The sequence below is a fragment of the Parasteatoda tepidariorum genome, chromosome 10 (genome assembly GCF_043381705.1).
Source record: "Parasteatoda tepidariorum isolate YZ-2023 chromosome 10, CAS_Ptep_4.0, whole genome shotgun sequence".
NCBI lineage: Eukaryota > Metazoa > Arthropoda > Arachnida > Araneae > Theridiidae > Parasteatoda > Parasteatoda tepidariorum.
In genome coordinates this window covers 7,040,606-7,059,143 of record NC_092213.1, presented here as the reverse complement: position 1 = coordinate 7,059,143, position 18,538 = coordinate 7,040,606, and the positions used below count along the sequence as shown (strand labels likewise).

Genomic DNA, 18,538 nt, shown 5'->3' with positions numbered 1-18,538 from the left:
GATATTTGTTATTTATTTTTTTCAAATCTCTTCTTAATGTACTTCATGAATATTCAATCGATCATTTACATAATAATTTTCTAAGAAAAATTACTATCGCAGCAGAATTACATAATTGGGTTATAAAATATTATACAGCTAAAATTCTGAAAGCAAATACAGAAAAAAAAAAATATATATATAGTACACAGAAATCAATACAAACATATGCACCTTTGTACTATGTTATCACTTTGTTGCAGAATACCTTGATAAATACATATACTCTTTAATTCGTTGGAATCCTGTAGAAAGAAAAAGAGAGTACATATAGTACATTTATTTGGTTTGAATTAACTCGCATGAGTCTAGAAAAAAAAAATCCTTGCAAACCTTTCTTGCAACGATTTTTTAAACATAATTATTAGAGGATTTCACCACTAATTTAAAAAACATATCATCAAAGAAAGCTCTTATTTTATTAAGCATTCAATTAATCCCTTCACCTCAGTTATTAAGTGCGTTGACTGTTAGATTTCTATCGGATGTCATTGATACGTTACACCGATATGGTCATAGAGTTATAAATAAGTTTTATATAAGTTAAGTATAAGTTTATTACTCTATGGATATGGTTGACTCTGAGTGAGATCGCACACACAAAAGGATCAAATTTAAATTAAATGATTGCCATTTTTGAAGAAGATAATTCTGTAGTTCTCTAATCCGGGCTGTTAATATATATTTTGCGAATCATTATAAGAAATAGAATAAAAAACGTGCGTAGGGATCAAATTAATATTTAGGAGAGAAAGAACAATTACGCTGCCGCACTTTGATCAAAAAAATGATATAACTAGTAGGTTAATAAGAGATGAAGGATTAAAATCATTTGAAATTATTTTTATCGAGAACAAAGTTTTAAGGCGTTTGCGATCAAAAGCCAAGTATATTTCAAAAAAATCAACAGTTTTTTTTTTTTTTTTGTCTTTTCCTGACTCAAAGAATATTTGGTTAGAAAAAATTTTTTCTCCAGATATTTCAATATACATATATCAGATATTTCAATATAACATACTAGAATAAGTTACAGTCGAACTCGTTTATAACGAGCACAAAGGGACCGTAACATGTACTCGTTAAATCCGAGTGCTCGTAATAAACGGGTACTTAAGACAGGCGTGTAACCAAAAGAGGGAGGGGGGCTTGGGAGGTCAAATGATTGAATTTACTTAAAATTTAATTAATACTTACTTACTTTAATTACATTAATTAATTTAATCGCGTTTTTTTTTTTTTCGCGCACATTTCTTATCATTTTGAAAAAAAGATAAGACAGAAAGACTAGAAAGATGAGAAAAAAGATTACAAGACGGAAAAATATTGCTCGCTAAAACCGGGTCTTGCTCGTTAAAAGCGACTTCTGTTCCATAGACTTAACATTGATCCAACCAAATATTCTCGTTTCCCTCGGTAAATCCGAGTTCTCGTTAAATCCGATTTCGTTATAAACGAGTTCGACTGTATTAGTAAAATAATAAAATCATAGGAACTAGTACTTAAGTTTTTGAATTTTAACCCTGTATAAAAAGTTCATGTTTATTTCATCATTTTGATATTTTCTCCATTACAATTATACCATACTATTTGCTCGAATTTTATTCAGATGTTGACAAAAGACAACCTGATGACCCGTCAAATTTTCTAACAGTAATGTAGAAGAGTCAGAAGATGTAACAAGTCATTTTTCACTTTAAAAATAATAATGGTAAGAAGGGAGGCAGAAAATAGACCAGTTTATTGAATCAAAATATACAGGCAAGTTCTTCATAATTCCAAATTCTTGGCGTATCAGTTTTATTATAAAGCATTTACTCTGGTTTTTGGAGTGGTTAGTAGTGGTATTAATGTTTTTTTTTCTTCCGTGCTTGAATAAGAGTTTGAGAAAACAATCATATTTTGCATTACACGTAAAGAGGAAATATCTTTCAGATTGTAGTCTCCTCCAGCTTCAATGCACTTTTGGAGTCGAATTTTCCACAGATTAAATGCCTCAAGCCATTCATTTCTTGGAATAGATGAAAAAAAAATGCATTTATAGCCACATCAATCTCTTCTTCTGAAGGAAAACGACGTCCACATAAGTTCTTTTTTAGATTAAAGAATAACCAAAAGTCACACATGGCTAGATCAGGTGAATACGGCGGATGTTCAATCCCTTAATTTGTTCTTGCTTAAGAAACTCAACTGTTAATCCGACTGTATGTGAAGATGCATTGTCATGATGAAGCACTAGTCCCCTAACATTCACTTCTTGTAGAATTTCTGGAAGACATTTAGTGGTATACCAGTTTGCTGTTACTGTCCTTCCAATTCGACGGCTTTGACCAATCCCGTACTTCTGAAGAAAGCGGCATACATCACTTTTTTCAGTGCGCGTTGTCTTTTCATCATCGTGGGATCATCTTCAAAGACCCATACTTTGCTTTCTTGACGAGTTGAAACGTCAAAAAACGGTATGTACGTTTTATCACCCGTTACAATTTCAGAAATGATGCTGTGGTCACCATCATTTAGCAATTTAAGAGTTTCTTTACTGATTTTGGCATGCTCCTCTTTTTGGTGCTCAGTTAGATTATGGAGAACCCAACGGCAAACTACTTTTTTTCATATGTAATTCTTCATGTTTAATTTTGTGTATGGCTGCGGATCTAATGTTAAGTTCCTTCTGTATAATTTGATAGGTACAGCGATTATCATCTTTTAACATTTTTCGTATAGCAGACACATTATCCGGGATTACTGGCCTTCCTGTGTGTTCTTCATCCTGAAGAAAATTGCGACCTCTGCTAAATTCTTTAAACCGTCTGAATACAGTAACACGAGCTGGAGATTCATCACCAAATGCTAATTGTAACCGCTGAACGCATTCTTCTTGATTTAATCCTGCTTTAAAATCGTTGAAAATCATAGCTCGAAAATGTTCTCTCGTCAACTTCATTTTCTCTTCTGTTTAAAATTTATTCTACGCTAAACAAGTTGAAGTAAGTCAGTAAAAAATCGTCTGCCGTGTTAACATACACTTTGTACATATTTTAAAATTAAACAGTTATTTTTATTTTGTAAATTCTTGTCTGCGCGTATCTCAAAAATTTCAGAGTAGCCCTCGTATAACGAGATGTTCTTCTTATTTTTGTAGTTTTTAACTCAACTCGAAAATCAAAGTAACTCGCTATTTACGTATCGGAATAAAACCATATTTATGAAAGTTATAAAAATAATTAATTATAATCAAAATTAAATTGAAATTAAAATGATCAAACTTTGCGTTACACGCTAAGAAAAACAAACGAAAATGTTTTTCAGATTGTTTTTATTGGTATATAAAATAAAATAACTTGCAATTCAAGCATCAGAGTAAAATTATATTTATGAAAGTTAAAAGATTAGTTTATTTTAATTAGGATTAAATCAAAATAATCACATTTTGCGTTACACGCAAAGGAAAACCACGAAAATGTTTCTTTTTTTTTTGAATTGCTTGGTGATAATAGGATTTAAGCTAAATGTTCAGCATCATCTCAATGAAAATATTTTTTTAAACAGCCATTTTTTTATTATTATTATCCTTAAAAGATAGGGTACCATCAGAGTACCAACCATACCAAAGGGTACCAACAGAATGAAAAGCTCTTCTTATTAACTCAACCCGGAAATCAAAGTAAGTCGGATTTTAAGCATCGAAGTATAATTGCTATAAAAATAACCAATTTTAATTAAAATTATCAAATTTTGCTTTACACGCTAAGGAAAACCACGAAAATGTTTTTTTTAAATCGCTTTTATCGGTAATAGGATTCTAGCTAAATGTTTATTATCGAAAAGAAATTATTTTTTAGTAACCAATCATTTTTTTTCATCCTTGTGAAGCTTATCATCTTTGTGAATGAAACGAAACGCCATTATTTTATCTTTGATTCAATTCAGAAATCAAAGTAATTAACAATTTAAGTATCGGAATACAATCATGTTCATGAAAATAAGAAGAGTAGTTTATTTTAATGAAGATTAAATTAAAATAATCAAATTTGCGTTACATGCGAAGGAAAACCACGAAAAAGTCTTTTAAATTGTTGAATGGTTATGGGTTTCCAGCTGAATGTTGATTATTGCAATGAAATTATTTTTTATAATCAAAAATTTTTTTCATCGTCCTTGAAAAACAATCTGTCATCTTACTGAATATTGTGAGACACTCTTCTTATATTAATATATTTTTTTTTACGCAACCCAGGAATCGAAGCAACTTGCAATTCAAGTATCAGAATAAAAGCATACTTATAAAAGCTATTGTAGTAGTAATTCTGCGGTACAAGCTAAGGAAAACCACGAAAACGTTTGTTAGATTTCTTGATGGTAATAGGATTCCATCGAAATGTTCATTATAGCAATGAAATCATTTTTAATAATCAATAACTTTTTTTATCATCTTTGATATATAGCCTATCTAAGTGAATGTTGTGAAATGCTCTAAAATTTTTTTTGTATTTTTGTCCGTAACCCAGATATCAAAGTTACTTGTAATTTAAATACAGGAATGAAATTATATTTTGAAAGACTTTTTAATCGAAAAGAAAGAACGAAAATAATTAGAATTTACATTACGCATGAAAGAAAACCACGAAAAAGATTTAATAACAAACTAATTGAACGTTAGCAGACAATTATGAGGCTCCATCTCAGCAATTATTAACATTTTCCAATTTTTTGTTCTTCATGAAATTAAATGTTATGGGCAGCTTAGACTGCTTATAAAACTGTTCCTTATTTTATTTTAATTATTCTATTTATTTTAGTTATTTTCATATTTTTTAATAAGCCCTTAAATTTTTTTTAAATTTATTCTTTTTATTATTTATTTATTTTATTTTTTATTTCAAGTATTTGAATCTCAGAGCAATATAAAAAAGGAGGGGATACAAGTTTCTATATTCATTGTCTACGAAGTGTTTCGATTGGTTTGAATAAATTATCAAACCGAGCGCGCGCATTACTAAAATTGCGCGAAGCAAAAATGCTGAAANATATAAAAATAAATTTTTAAGAATATATATATATTTTTTCATTTTAAATTTAAAAATTTACAAATTATGAATCTTTAAAAAAAAATGTTCAGAATTTTCTGGCACAGAGACAGAATGTTATTATATTATTTATCATAAAAATTTATAAAAATCAAATAAAGAAAATTCAGTTGAGACCAGTGATGTCAAAGTTCACCCTGACATCCGTTTGGTATAGTGATTGATCTTTCTATCTTTATGTCCTTCTTGTCTGAGTATACACAAGCAAAGGAGGGGATACAAGTTTCTATATTCATTGTCTACGAAGTGTTTCGATTGGTTTGAATAAATTATCAAACCGAGCGCGCGCATTACTAAAATTGCGCGAAGCAAAAATGCTGAAAATGTCATTCTAGTAAGCCTGACTAAACGATTAAGCGATAAAGATGAAAACCATGGTGCAGTCGACCAATCAAATGTCTCTATTTATTAAAAAATCGGTCAGCCAAGCAACAGCCTTTGGAATTTAAAAGAAAACTTTTTTCAAGTGCATCTCATTAGTAACAAAAATAAGCAGTCTAAAACTTATCTTCTTAAAAGTGTTGTTTCTTTTAGCAGATTTAAATTTTGATTTCGATTGTGCTAGTTATTTAGTTATAAGTTTCAGAAAAATAATTAATATTTTATTAAGTGCATTAAACCTTAGTTTTCATTTCAATTTTTCGTCGGTTTATTCTAAAATCTGTGTAGCTGTTTTCTTTCTGGTTTTAGTTAGATTACATGATATGAAAGTCCATAACTTGTTTAAAGCACAAAATTAAGTGCTTTAAACAATGATACTAGTAAAAGTCACTCATAATAAAATGAAAATCAATCAATTTTAATCTATGGTGTAAACCTGATATAGAAAAATTATTTAGTTTTTAAAGTTTGGTTAATTTGATTTCACTGGACAGATCATCATTTTTGTCTACTGTCATAATTTTAGTTTTCGAGAAAAAGAATTTATAATATATATCATGCCAAGAGTTTGCTTTGTACCTGGATGCAAAACAGGTTATGTGAGTGAAAGGAGAAAATCTGCTCGAACATTTTCTCTGTTTAAATCACCAAAGGTAAATGTTTGTTGACTTAAACCTTGATGAAAAATATCACTGCATAAGTAATTAAACTTTTTAAATTATTATAAGCAGGGGTCTGTCTAGGCTTTTCTGAGAGGTACCTATTTTGTGAAAATTTAAACATAATTTGTGAAAAATTAAAAAATTAACACAAAAATATGGATTTATTGTTTCTTAAGGGATAAAAAATTAAATTTTAAGAAAAAGTATTTTGGGAGACTACCGTTTTTCCTAAAATTGAATTTGTGAAGGTACCGCTAAACGGTAGTAAATTCGGCCTGGACAGACCCCTGATAAGTATTGGTGATATTTCCTTATCAGTACCCGTTCACACTAACTATCACCATCAAAAACTCAAGGTATTTTTAAACATTCAAAATTTTCTAAGAAAACTGATATGAACTTGTTTATCCATGAGATTGCAATCATTCCTCCCTGCTATGTTTCTTGTAAACGTCTTATTTGCACCACTGTCCTGTTGCCTTCAAAATATCGGATGCTTTCAAAATTTCTTTTAAAGGCAGTCCAATTATAATAATATAGGGTGAACCGGGGTAATTCACAATCTCTCTGTTTCTGGGGTAAATAATGATCATCTAAGTTTTATTCATAAAAAAATTTTTTTTTTTAAGTGTGAGACATGGACAAGAATTCTTGAACACATTACTAAAGTATAACTACATTTACTTAATAATAGTTTTTTGCTTAATCTAACAAAATAAGTATATTTTAAACTGCTTTCTGTATTTCCCATTTCAAAGATGGGTTTCAAAATGTGCACATTTCTGCAAAGATCCCCCTCCTTCTCTTAATAATAAATATTTTGAGTTACTTTCTTTTTCTTTGATATAAAAGTAGTGTAAGCTTTTGTTTAATTGTTTCACATCTACTGTAAACATTATAATTGATTATAGGAAACTGTATCAAATGTTGCCCCCTACAGATGGGGTAGGAATTATTGATCACTGGAGTAATTCCTGATCATTGTCATTTCTTCCTATAAATAGTATAATAAATAGCTAATTGTCTTTTCTTAAATAACAGTTCATATGTATTAAGTGGAACAACTATGAAATATATTCTAACTGTAATCACAAAATTTGTTTTTAGCTGTATACAAGACAAATGTGTTCCGATTTGCACCATTTCTGGTTTGTCTTACCTTGCTTCTATCTTCATTTTATGTGTGTACATTGTTAGAATAGTTTTTAATTTTATAAATTAGCCTAATATAAATATGGTGAGAAATTATAAGCCTAAAAAGGATACTAAGCTTCGAGAAAGCAAAATGAGTGAATTTCCTGTAATGATTGAAAATGAAAATTTCAGTGTGAGAGCTGCTGCCAGAGTTGTAGACATACTTTACTTAACTTTATACTCTCACATAATGAAGTTAAAAAATCCAGCAAAAGTAACCCATGTGGGAACTCTTTCTTATATTCCAGCAGAACATGAGAATGAGTTGGATGCTTGCCTAAAATGTATGGCACGATGCAAAGATTTTTGGAAAATTTAAAGTGTTACTCTTTATTCCTGCTTTTAAATAAATAGTTTTATTAACTGCTTAAACATATCTTTGTGGTTTATTTGTTTGATCTTGATGTCTTATTTGTTAATTACCATTGTATATTTATTTTTAAACAGTCCCTTAACTATAAAAACTGCTGATCAGTAATTACCACAGAAGTGATCAGGAATTACCCCAGAAATGATCAAGAGAACGAGTAATTCTTGATCACTAAAAATTTAAAATCTTTTAAATACTAATTGGATTTTCAAACAAACGAAGGTAGCATAGGACTCATCTCATATAGCCTCAAACTTCTACTAATTATTAAAATTCTATCTTGAATAGTATTTTCACAAAATAGATGTTTGCATTTTTTGATCAGGAATTACCCCAGGTCACCCTAATAAAAAAATTCCTAATCATTCTAACAATTATTTATGCTATCTTTAATATAGAGACTATGCAAATAGCAAAACTTTCAATTAAGAAAATAAATGTTTAGAAGTGCAAAGACTTCTGAAAATTGTTTTTCTATTTTTATAATTTTAAAACCAATATTTTTTTGTTTACAAACTTACTTTTGTTTTCAAATTAATGTAATATTATAATTAAATATGCATAATTTTTTAATTATGTATAAATTAATTAGGTATGCATAATTTTATGAATATTTTTTGGTGTTTAAAAGAATCCTGTTTGTAAAAAATATGTCATCATAGTAAAAAAGTTTTTAATATTTCCCATTATTAAAGATAAAGGTAAAGAGTCAGAATTCCCATATTCTATTTTGCCGTAAATTTTAGAAAATTAGGATACAATAACAGAACATTTGCAAAGTCCTTTACTAATTTTATATCTTCATAAAATTGCCACATTTAAAGAAATACGATAATCACTATTAAGTTTTATATAAAAAACACCTATCACCAAAAACTGTGATTTTAAATTTAATGTTCTCATGGTGGTGGCAAAAGGATTGATATTTGTAACAAGAAAAAACTAAAAACACCATTTTGCAGAAATTTTTTTAATTGAAATTTTGCATTCAGATAAAGCTTTCAATTTTATTTAAGTTATGTGAATTTTATGCATTATGTATACTTACCCTAAATTATGAAGACCTAGGTATTTTACACTGATGTTTGTAAATACATAATTCTTTGTTAGTTAAGGTATATAAGATAAAATATAAACGTATTTAAATTTTTCAGGATCCTGCTGTCTTTGAAATTTGGAAAAGATCTATACCTCGAGCTGACAAAAAATTAAGAAATGTTGATTTCGTCTGTGCTAAACACTTTAAAGAAGATGACATTGAAAGGTTTTATGAAACAAAAATGCCTGATGGAAGCGTAAGTGTTATTATGACTTTTTTGAATTAAAAAAAAAAATATTTAGTTGTTGACAAAAATCATGATTTTTTTAATATTTTTAAAATCAAATTTATTGATTTCTTTATATTTACCAGCCAAATCATCTGATAAAGTGTATTAATTAATATTATTTAAAAGTAATAATGTAGCTAGAATTGTTAATATTTCTAACTATTTTTTAATTATTACAAATTTCTCACTGAATGAATAAAATCTTGATTATTTTTGTTCGAAGTTAAGATCCATTGGCTGCTTGTCAGTTAGATATCCAATGAAAAGTAAATTAGCTTAGATCAAAATGCATTAATGAAAAATTATTCTTAGCTGCTCTGGGCAGAATGCTATTAATTATTTGTACACTAACTAGATATTTAATAAGTTTTAAAGGCATTTGTATTTAAATAAACATAAAATTAAATGCATATAATTGAAATATGTTTATTACCAGCATATTTTTCATACAGTTAATGGAAAATTATAATTTGAAAGTTCCACATCACTTTTATCTGCCTTTAGTCTCTTCTTTTTCATTTGCTAATCTATTTTGAAATATAATAATTTATATACGCTGCATTTCTTGATTTATTTTTTGAAAAAAAAACTTTATCTATGTGATATCAGAAAAAAAGCTAAATACATTTTAAAAGCTATATGAAAGTATTTTGAACATGTTATGATTTTTAAAAAAAAAGTTGATTCAAATCGGTAAAAATTTTTTTTTTGTAACAAAAATCAAGTTATTTAAATTGCAACCTTTATCATAATATAAATTAAGTGATATAAATAGTTTTAACCCTTGGAAAGTAATTAAATCTCATTGCAGATTTTCCGACTTAAACGTGGTATGCCAAGGCTTAAACCGAGTGCCATTCCTTGCCTTTTTCCCGATATTCCAGGGCATTCTTCCTATAAACCAAAGGAATTTAAGAGTCCTAAAACCAAGAAGAAAAAGTTGAAAAAAACGAGGCTGACGAAGACCGTTTCTCCATCATCTCTTTCTCCTCTAAAAAAACAAAAATTTGGAAAATTGAAAACTTCCCTTTCAGGTAATAAATTTTATTTATTATTGAAAGTTACATTCTTAACACAGATTTTTATGTATTAATTATTATGTGCTAAGTAAAATTTAATTGCTATCTGCATTTTTTGGTTATTGCTAAGAACACTTTTTATTTTTGGCTATTGTAAAGAACCTTTTTTTTTTGTCTATTGCTAAGAGCACTTTTTATTTTTGTCTATTGCTAAGAACATTTTCATCTATTGCCAAGAATAAATGCTTATATTTGGTTTAGAAGATATAATGGTTTATTAAGTTAAACTTAATATCTCATTTCACCTAAGGACAACTTTTTTTTAATAATCATATTTTAACAAGTTTGAGAATTTTACAGATTCTTGATTTCCCCCCTTTTTTTACTACCATTTTCCTTTTTTTTTGTTGAGTATTTCGTGTATACTTGTAAAAAACCAGTACCATTCCATCAATAATTTTCTGCTGTGCACTTTTCAAACTCTTTAAAAGTTTAACAAATTTCAACCCATTAATTGATAAAAATTCACCTTAGCTGGATATGTGGCTATGATTAAGTGATTATAATGATTGGGGTGAGGTGGATGCATTTCTATGGTATTTTTATTCTAAACTTTTAATATTAATGTCTTTATTATGTAATTGTTGTTACTTATGCCACTTGCTTATCAGCAAGTCTCTTGAAATGAAGCAAATTTTTAAGGCAGAGGGTGTGTTTCTTGTTTTTCCAGTGGCGCCATCTGTAGCCAAGAAAACGACTTCAGCCACACACTTGTCACAGCCCGTTTTCCAGGGAGGACCCGATCATACCCTATTCATTTATCCACAGATAGTAGTTTTGACCTGAATCAGAGAACGATCAATCTCCAATTCAGTACCCCAAATGGATTTTTTTGCTATGCGAACTGGGAGGACTTCATGACACTGATAGATTTAACATGCACCAGTCACTATTTAATACACAGGGATTCTTCGGCCGGTAGGTCATGACAGTGGCGTACGCAGAATTTTTTCAAGGAGGGGGTTCATAATTTTCTGAAACTACTAAAAGAAATTCGAGTATGTAACAAAGCACTATTATTTCCCTATATTAGACAGCTAGACAATTTAGACTTTTTATTTAGACAACATTGTTTAGTTAAATTTTGATTTGATTTTTTAAGTTTAAGAACATATTTTTTTTTTTATAATAAGAGATAAAATATTTTATTTTTATTAAAAAGTAGGATTTAATCAAGCCAGAGAAAACTACTCATAATGTAACAGCTACCTTAATAATAACCGTAAAAATGTGAATATTCTATAGAAAATAAATGAATTTGACCAAAAAATAAGAAAAAATAAGTTACCAACAAATAGTGAATTAAACCAGCATACAAACTTGCTAAAAATTTATTGATTTATACAGTAATATCTAAAGGACGGGGTTTTTTTGCAAGTTCGTTTAAAATGTCTTCTACAGCTGGGGTAAGTTTTCTATGAATGTTTAAGAGCGCCTATCAATTCATTCTATTATTACCCGTTGAATTGCTATGCTACAATCTCAAAGTTTCGAGCTGGAATGAATAACTTCAACGATCACAGTATCTCCAGTGGTATTGTTACCTATTTCTTCACTAGTCGAAATAGTGGCGACGACGGGTTGGGCTATTGAATTTGGCTTTTTGTTAAGACAAAGCAAAACAGATTTAGAGACGAGCTCCGAAAGACAAGCGGCACAGATAACTCTTAGTCTGACTAACTAACTCCAATGTACTCCGTTTCCCCTTTTATATAATTTTTCACCGCATGTCCAAAATTCTCGAATTGTCTCAAAGACTACAAAACGTCTAGAATTCCAGAATCATCGCGTAAAGACCTCGCGAATTCCAGCCAGTCTCGAAAACTATTGCGACTGGCAGGACAGAAAGGAGCCAGCGATCGGAGCTCACCCGTAACAGTATCACGTGAATTTGATTTCAAAAGTACAACCCTATTATAGAAAATTATTTTTTCAGTATTCTGAGAAATACCGTGAGAGAGAAAAAAGTAGGCATAAGGTAAATAAAAATACTTAGTCTTAAAAAATAATAGCCTGCATAATTTCTACTAAAATTTTTATTTTTGTCATTTTGTCTGAGCTCAAGGGGGGTGTTTGAACCCCTAAACCCCTCCCTTGCGTACGCCCCTGGGTCATGAACTCCTGTTCTCGTGAACATGAGCCCAATGTCAGGCTGTCCCAGCCTCATTTTTTATATAGTAATGTTATCTAATAAAATATAATTATTATAATTATCAAATAAAATATAATTATATAATAGCAATATTATTTTTATATAGTAATGTTATCTAATAAAATTTGCAAAATCCTAGAAAGATAAGCCTCATAAAAAAATCAGAAAAAATAAAGAATTATTCATAAAAACTTCTTAAAAAAAGTAAAGAATTATTCAGATCACAATTTCATGTTTGAAGTTTTGTGTAAATACCGGTTTCATGTCTGCAGCCTTTCCTTTTCTTCAACTGTCCATTTTATGTTACAATGTTTATGGCTACCTCAGTTGTGTTTGTAATTAGATTGTCTAAAATATAATCTCAAATTTTTGCAATGCTTACTTTAAAGGTTTGTGTGAATTATGATCTGATAAAAATACAGATATATTCTGATATAATATGACTGTCTTCATGAATATGCATTATTAATATTCTTTAAATAATATTGATGTAATTACTTACTTTTGATTGTATTAATTGATGTTATAACTTATTTTTATGAAATATGGATAGACTAATTAAAGAAATGAAATTGTTTTTCATATGTTTAGTGAAAACTACTACAGTGTAACGTCCCATATCCGAACGTCCCTTTTCCGGTAGGATCGATTTCCCGAACACTTTTTAACTATCAAAATAAACAAACATCTCTTCATTTTCCCCTTTCTTAAAAAAAAAAAAAAAAGTCTTTTGACACGTTTTTTCTTCTAGCTTGCACTGAACCCCTGATTTATGCATTGAACCTATAAATCACAAAGGGGGAGAGAAGATCAACCAAGACCATTGAGTGACCGTTAGTGACGTTCCTACTTATGAATGCAGGGAAGGAGGGAGATTTGTTTTCATAAGACCGCAACTGAGTCCCCTCCCCCCTACTTTCCTATGTAGCTGGCTGGTGAAAGAGGCAATTCCTGGAACCAAGAAAAGGGTAAACACAGCAAGCGTTAACGTGGAGGGGGAGTGAAAATGGAAAATTTGAATAGGTCTAAAAGTGTGTGCGTCCTTGAGAAACATTAGTTCTTCCCCTGACCATGTAATATTTAGGAGGCAGGGGAAAAAAGGGATTAGCATTCTTTCTTTAACAGATTCTTTCAGTCATACAAGAAAAAATAAAGAGAACCCCATCAGCGTGCCCCGCCTTTATGCTTGATTGATAGCCAATGATTGGAGAGAAAACAATAATTTGTCACTTCCCCGCCCTCAACTTGAATGATCTACTCTTTACACTTATTTTCTTTCACAAATAAGGAGGAAATGAATTTTTCTCCTCCACCTACCTACCTTAATGAATGACGGGAATTTCCCTTTCTTGCTTGAATCGTTCTAGTTAAAAATTGAAGAATATTGCTGACATGTTGAGAATATTGCTGAGCCTGACTTTAAGCATATATGGATACTGACGGATAGCAAATCTTCAATCCAACACCTTAGCAACTGGATGAATGTTGGAGACAGGGCTGCGGCTTCAATTTTGGGGTTGCTCCTCAGGCTCTCAGCGGACTTTGGGGTACACTTCCAATGGATTCCATCACACGTTAGAATCAAAGGTAACGAGATGGCGGACTCACTGGCTAAAGATGCTTCTTTAGAACCTTTATAGCCAGATTTACCTTCCACTTTCAATGAGGTCTTTGCAGAGTGCAAAAAAATGTTTATGGACCTCTGGAGGGTTCCTCCTCCGCATTATTGGTATTTCAGAAAACGACCTGGAAGTGCCTTGCTTTTTGGGGGACCTAGAAGACAGCAGACTTGTTTGTCTTGCTTTGCAAGTGGTCACTTGAGGTGTCTCTCGAAGGTTCAGAGGCAAAAGACTTTTGGACTTTGCACTAAATGTAAGACTGCTCAGGCTTCGCTCGAGCATATTCTAAACTGCATCGATTTTAAGATTGACGAGGTTTTTTCAAAACCTCATCTGTTTTTAGACTTTCTGGACATTTTTGGACTTATGGAATTGGTCTAATTAGGATGGACCTCTTGGGGATTAGAAACAACAACACAACAGTTAAAAATGGCTGATTATTATTTTCATAACTGTAAATTTTTTTTCGTTTTCTATATTTTAAGCAACAATTTTTTTTCTAATATTTCATATTTGATTCATTGGATAATCTAATACTAAAACATTATTCCCTTTAAAAATGATGTTTATTTATTTTTTGCTTCTTAGATTTAGATCATTTTAAGCTATGTTCCAGAATGACGTGAATTTCCCCTTCCTGTTTGAATCGTTCTAGTTCAAAATGGCGGATTAATATTTTCATAACTGTAAAATCTTTTTAGTTTTCTAAATTTTCAGTAATATTTTTTTTTCTAATACATATTTTATATTTGATTGATTAGATATTCTAATACTAAAACTTTATTCTCCTAAAAAAAAATGTTTATTTTTGCTTAGATTCAGATCGTTTATTAGATCATTTTAAGCTTTGTTTACTTTGGGGATCTATTATGCAGAAAAATCTATTATACGGACTTCTGGAAGTCCCACCGATTCCGGATACGAGAGTTTGCAAGAAATAAAAATTTTTACTTGTTCCTTGTCTTTATAAAAATGCTTTAGGCCTTGCTTCGTTCTTCTCAAGAATTTTTCAAAGTGAGAAAGGTTAGCAAATTAAGCAAAATAATCAAAGAAACATGATTGAATACACAATGGAAAAGTTAATGTTGAACTACAATTCTAATGCTATGGTCATCAATTTAATTTTCCTTCAAGATGTAATTGGCTCAAATATTTGTCAACCAATGAATTAGCCACCCTACGTCAGATTTCAAGTCAACACTTACCCCTTCCAAAAAAAATATTTTTTTTTTGGCATTCATTAAAATCCTCTTTTACTAAAGTTTTGTAATTCATACCCTATTTTATCAGTTGCATGTCAGTGAATCGTTTTAGGAAGTATTTGCATGTTTAAATGTATGGTCTTAAAGTAAAAATTATCACCATTAAGTTAATTATCAGAGGAATTTTTCCTTATTGTTTTAGGCAAAAGTTAACATTTTGAGAAAATCACCCATTCTTAGTTTTTTTTATAAACAATACAAATAATTATAAGTTGATTATACATAGTTTCTTTTAAAATTTTTAATTAAAAAAAGTTTTTTTAAAAAAAAAAAAAAACTTTTTAAGTAATTAAATCATTAATAAATGTATGTATTTTATTTTTTACAGAAGAGGAAACTAAACAAAAGAAAGAATCTTCAATTCAGTTAGGAAAAGAAAATATCTTATTTGAAGGCATAGTTTTTCATCCTATTGCACAGAATCTTCCAGTACAGCAGACTATGTTTTTAAGAGAAGATGCTGAAAATGAAATGAATTTCACACCTTTACAAAACTGCTCAATTAATGACTCTGAATCTTCTACAGTAGATGACCTTGAAAAGGAACATTCTGTTCCAAGTTTATACGAAGTTATTCTAAATGAATCAAACGTAATTATTCCAAAGTCTGTCGTAGAGGAACAATTTTCCTTTAATTTTTTAAAGATAAATGTAAATATGATTGACACACTGAATTCTTGGTGGAAAGTGAATGTTCTAGATGATTTTATTTCTTTTATCCGTTGGATGCCTGATTATACGGTTGAAAGGAAAATAGTGATTACTAGAGATCTAGCTGTAAAAGTAAGTGATTTCACCATTTTTATTTTGTAAAGTTTTTTACAAAGTACATAACTAATCTGGATTTTGCCATTCTCTCTGTATTCTAGCTTATTCTAAAAGATCTCCTAATTTTCTTTATGTCTTAAAAAACTACCTTAAGACACATTACTGAAAAAATCTATCGAATCAGATTTTTCACGCAGTTTATCGATTGATTTATCTAGGCATAAGAAGTAATGATGCCAATATTATTTAATATTATTGCTCAGTCGTAGATGAATAATTTAACAATAACATGTTAGAAGAAATCTTTTCTTATTTGTTGCTTTGTAATGCATGTGCTCTGAAACTCTTGCTAATTGGAATATTTTGTCTGCTTGTCAGTTGGATTAGCGATTTCGTCTAGCGTGTTAACCTTAGAATTCAATCATCAAATTCTTCAAGGTTTTATTTATTTTTAGTACTTAAGCTTTTATGCGAGCTTCAAGACGCATAGTTTCTTTTCCCAACTATTTTAAAAGTTGAAGTATGTTCTAAGTCTGTTTTTATTTTAAAGTTTTTAATGAATAGTTTCTTTTTTCAATTTAGTTTTATTTCATTATTCGACGGCTCATGTTAGTTTAATTCATGTTAGTTTTCCCCCACAATTATATATAATTATTCCAAAGTCTGTGGTTAGAAAAGCAATTTTCTTTCTGATGGAAAATTGAAATGACTTCTAAATGGCTTCATTTCTTTTGTTTGTTGGATTGTACACATGAAAGCTAAATAGTGATTACTAATGATTTAGCTGTAAAAGTGATTTCTTCATTTTGATTTTGTAAAGTTGTTTACAAAATGCATAACTAATTTGGATTTTGCCAGTTTCTTTCTGTATTCTAGCGTATTTCGAAAAGTATTCCTATTTTTTTTATATTTTAAAAAAACTTGAAATGAAATGAAATTTTACCCCCCCCCTCCAAAAAAAAAATATATCAAATTAGATTTTCCATGCAGTTTCTTGATTGATTATATAAGTAGGTATATCAAGACATAGGAAATAATGACACAAATATGATCAGTCTTGTCTATTTGCTGCCTTTACATCTCAATAAAGTGAGATCGATTCCAAGATGTAGAACCAGTTTTCTATCTCTGTGAGAATAGAGCGCTGGTTTTACATATTGCAAATATCTCCTTCTGCTAAATAGTAGAGAAAGTAAATAAAGCTTTTCATTTCTAAGATTTTCAGTTTTTTTTTATTCAAAACTTTCTATTCTCAAATTAATTTAAGAATATTCATGTTTTAATTATATACATTAATTTCATATTTATTTCTAATCTAAAATATAATAAAGGTAACTAAACCATTTTATAGAAAAATTTATTTAATGTTAGTCAAAGCTAAAAAATAATGCAGTCAACTTATGTTTTGCAATATATGAAAAATAGTTTTTGATTTTTCAAGACTTATCATTTTCTGAATCACCCGCCAGGTGTCCGAGCAGTTAGCGCGCCTGAATGCTAAGCTATGAGCTCGAATCCCACTTAGGGCATAGGTGTTTCTCTCTATGAGTTGTTCTCTGTTGTGTAAGGATGTGGCCCACCATATGAATGGGTATCGTTCACATACCATTTATCAATAAAATAAAATGCGTGAAAAACCAATAATAAATAAAAAAGAGAAAATTCTTCCTCTCCCCAATCCCTGTAGTGATTGGAAAGAGAGGAGGCTAAAAACCAGTTTCAAAAACTTCTGCTGCGTGTCCCTAAATGTTGTTTTTTCCTTTATACACCACACCAAACCTTGGAAGACTGGTTTACACTATGCCTACGGGAGCTAGCCTTCTTCCCCTATATTTTTTGCCTAAATTACACTTTAACCAGACGTGCCAACTCTCCCGCATTTTGCGGGAGTCTCCCGAATTTTGAGTTATTCTCCCGCCCTCCGGAATTGATTTGAAAAACTCCCGAATTTTACTGCGATCGACGGCCAAACTCAAAATTACCTAATTTTTCCGCGAGTGCGAAGGTAAGTTTTTCTTTCAGCTTGAATTCCATCCCCTCTTATCAAACTACCATCTGCCTGAAGCGTAGCTGAACATGCTTTATTTTCCCCCCTCTTCAACGTTACCTCTAAAAACACTCCTATTTCACCCGCCCCCTTACACTGGGGGCGGGTGAAATCTTCCTCTTCTTTCGTGTGGAGTTGAATGCAATGACGTCACATGTCGTTATCGAGTGACGTCCGTTCAGGAGTGGGGAAACTCGTACTCTCGATAGTTGGAATTGATATTGTATCTTGCTGTTTTTATAGTTTTTAATGCGTATTTTTCCACGGTTGGCAACAAGCTCGTAAACTAGCAACGTGATATCAATTATTCGTTTAGTCTTCGTATATTTAAAAAAAAAAAATTTCAAGGATGTCTTAAGTCGAAACGGAAGTATGGATCAATTTCAACAAATCATGTACCAATGACTTTAGCAAGACTTAATTGCGGAGAGCTAAGTCTGCAACTCTTTTTTTCATGCATACAGTAGAGAACCATTTATCTGGTATCCAGATAATCCGGAAAAAAAATTTGCTCGGTTCTCCCGCCATTTTGAACTAAAACGATATGAAAAAA

The 18,538-nt window shown here is 30.2% G+C and overlaps 1 protein-coding gene across 1 annotated transcript in view; it reads left to right on the top strand.

The window, feature by feature from the left end:
* Positions 1-5,618: 5,618 nt before the first annotated feature.
* Positions 5,619-18,538, top strand: part of LOC107446497 (uncharacterized) — a gene marked incomplete in the record, with an annotated part of 16,014 nt that continues 3,094 nt past the window's right edge. The window contains 4 exon segments of the mRNA XM_043055960.2: positions 5,619-6,157; positions 8,885-9,025; positions 9,870-10,092; positions 15,499-15,953. Of these exon segments, the coding sequence (XP_042911894.2) occupies positions 6,062-6,157; positions 8,885-9,025; positions 9,870-10,092; positions 15,499-15,953 (915 nt within the window).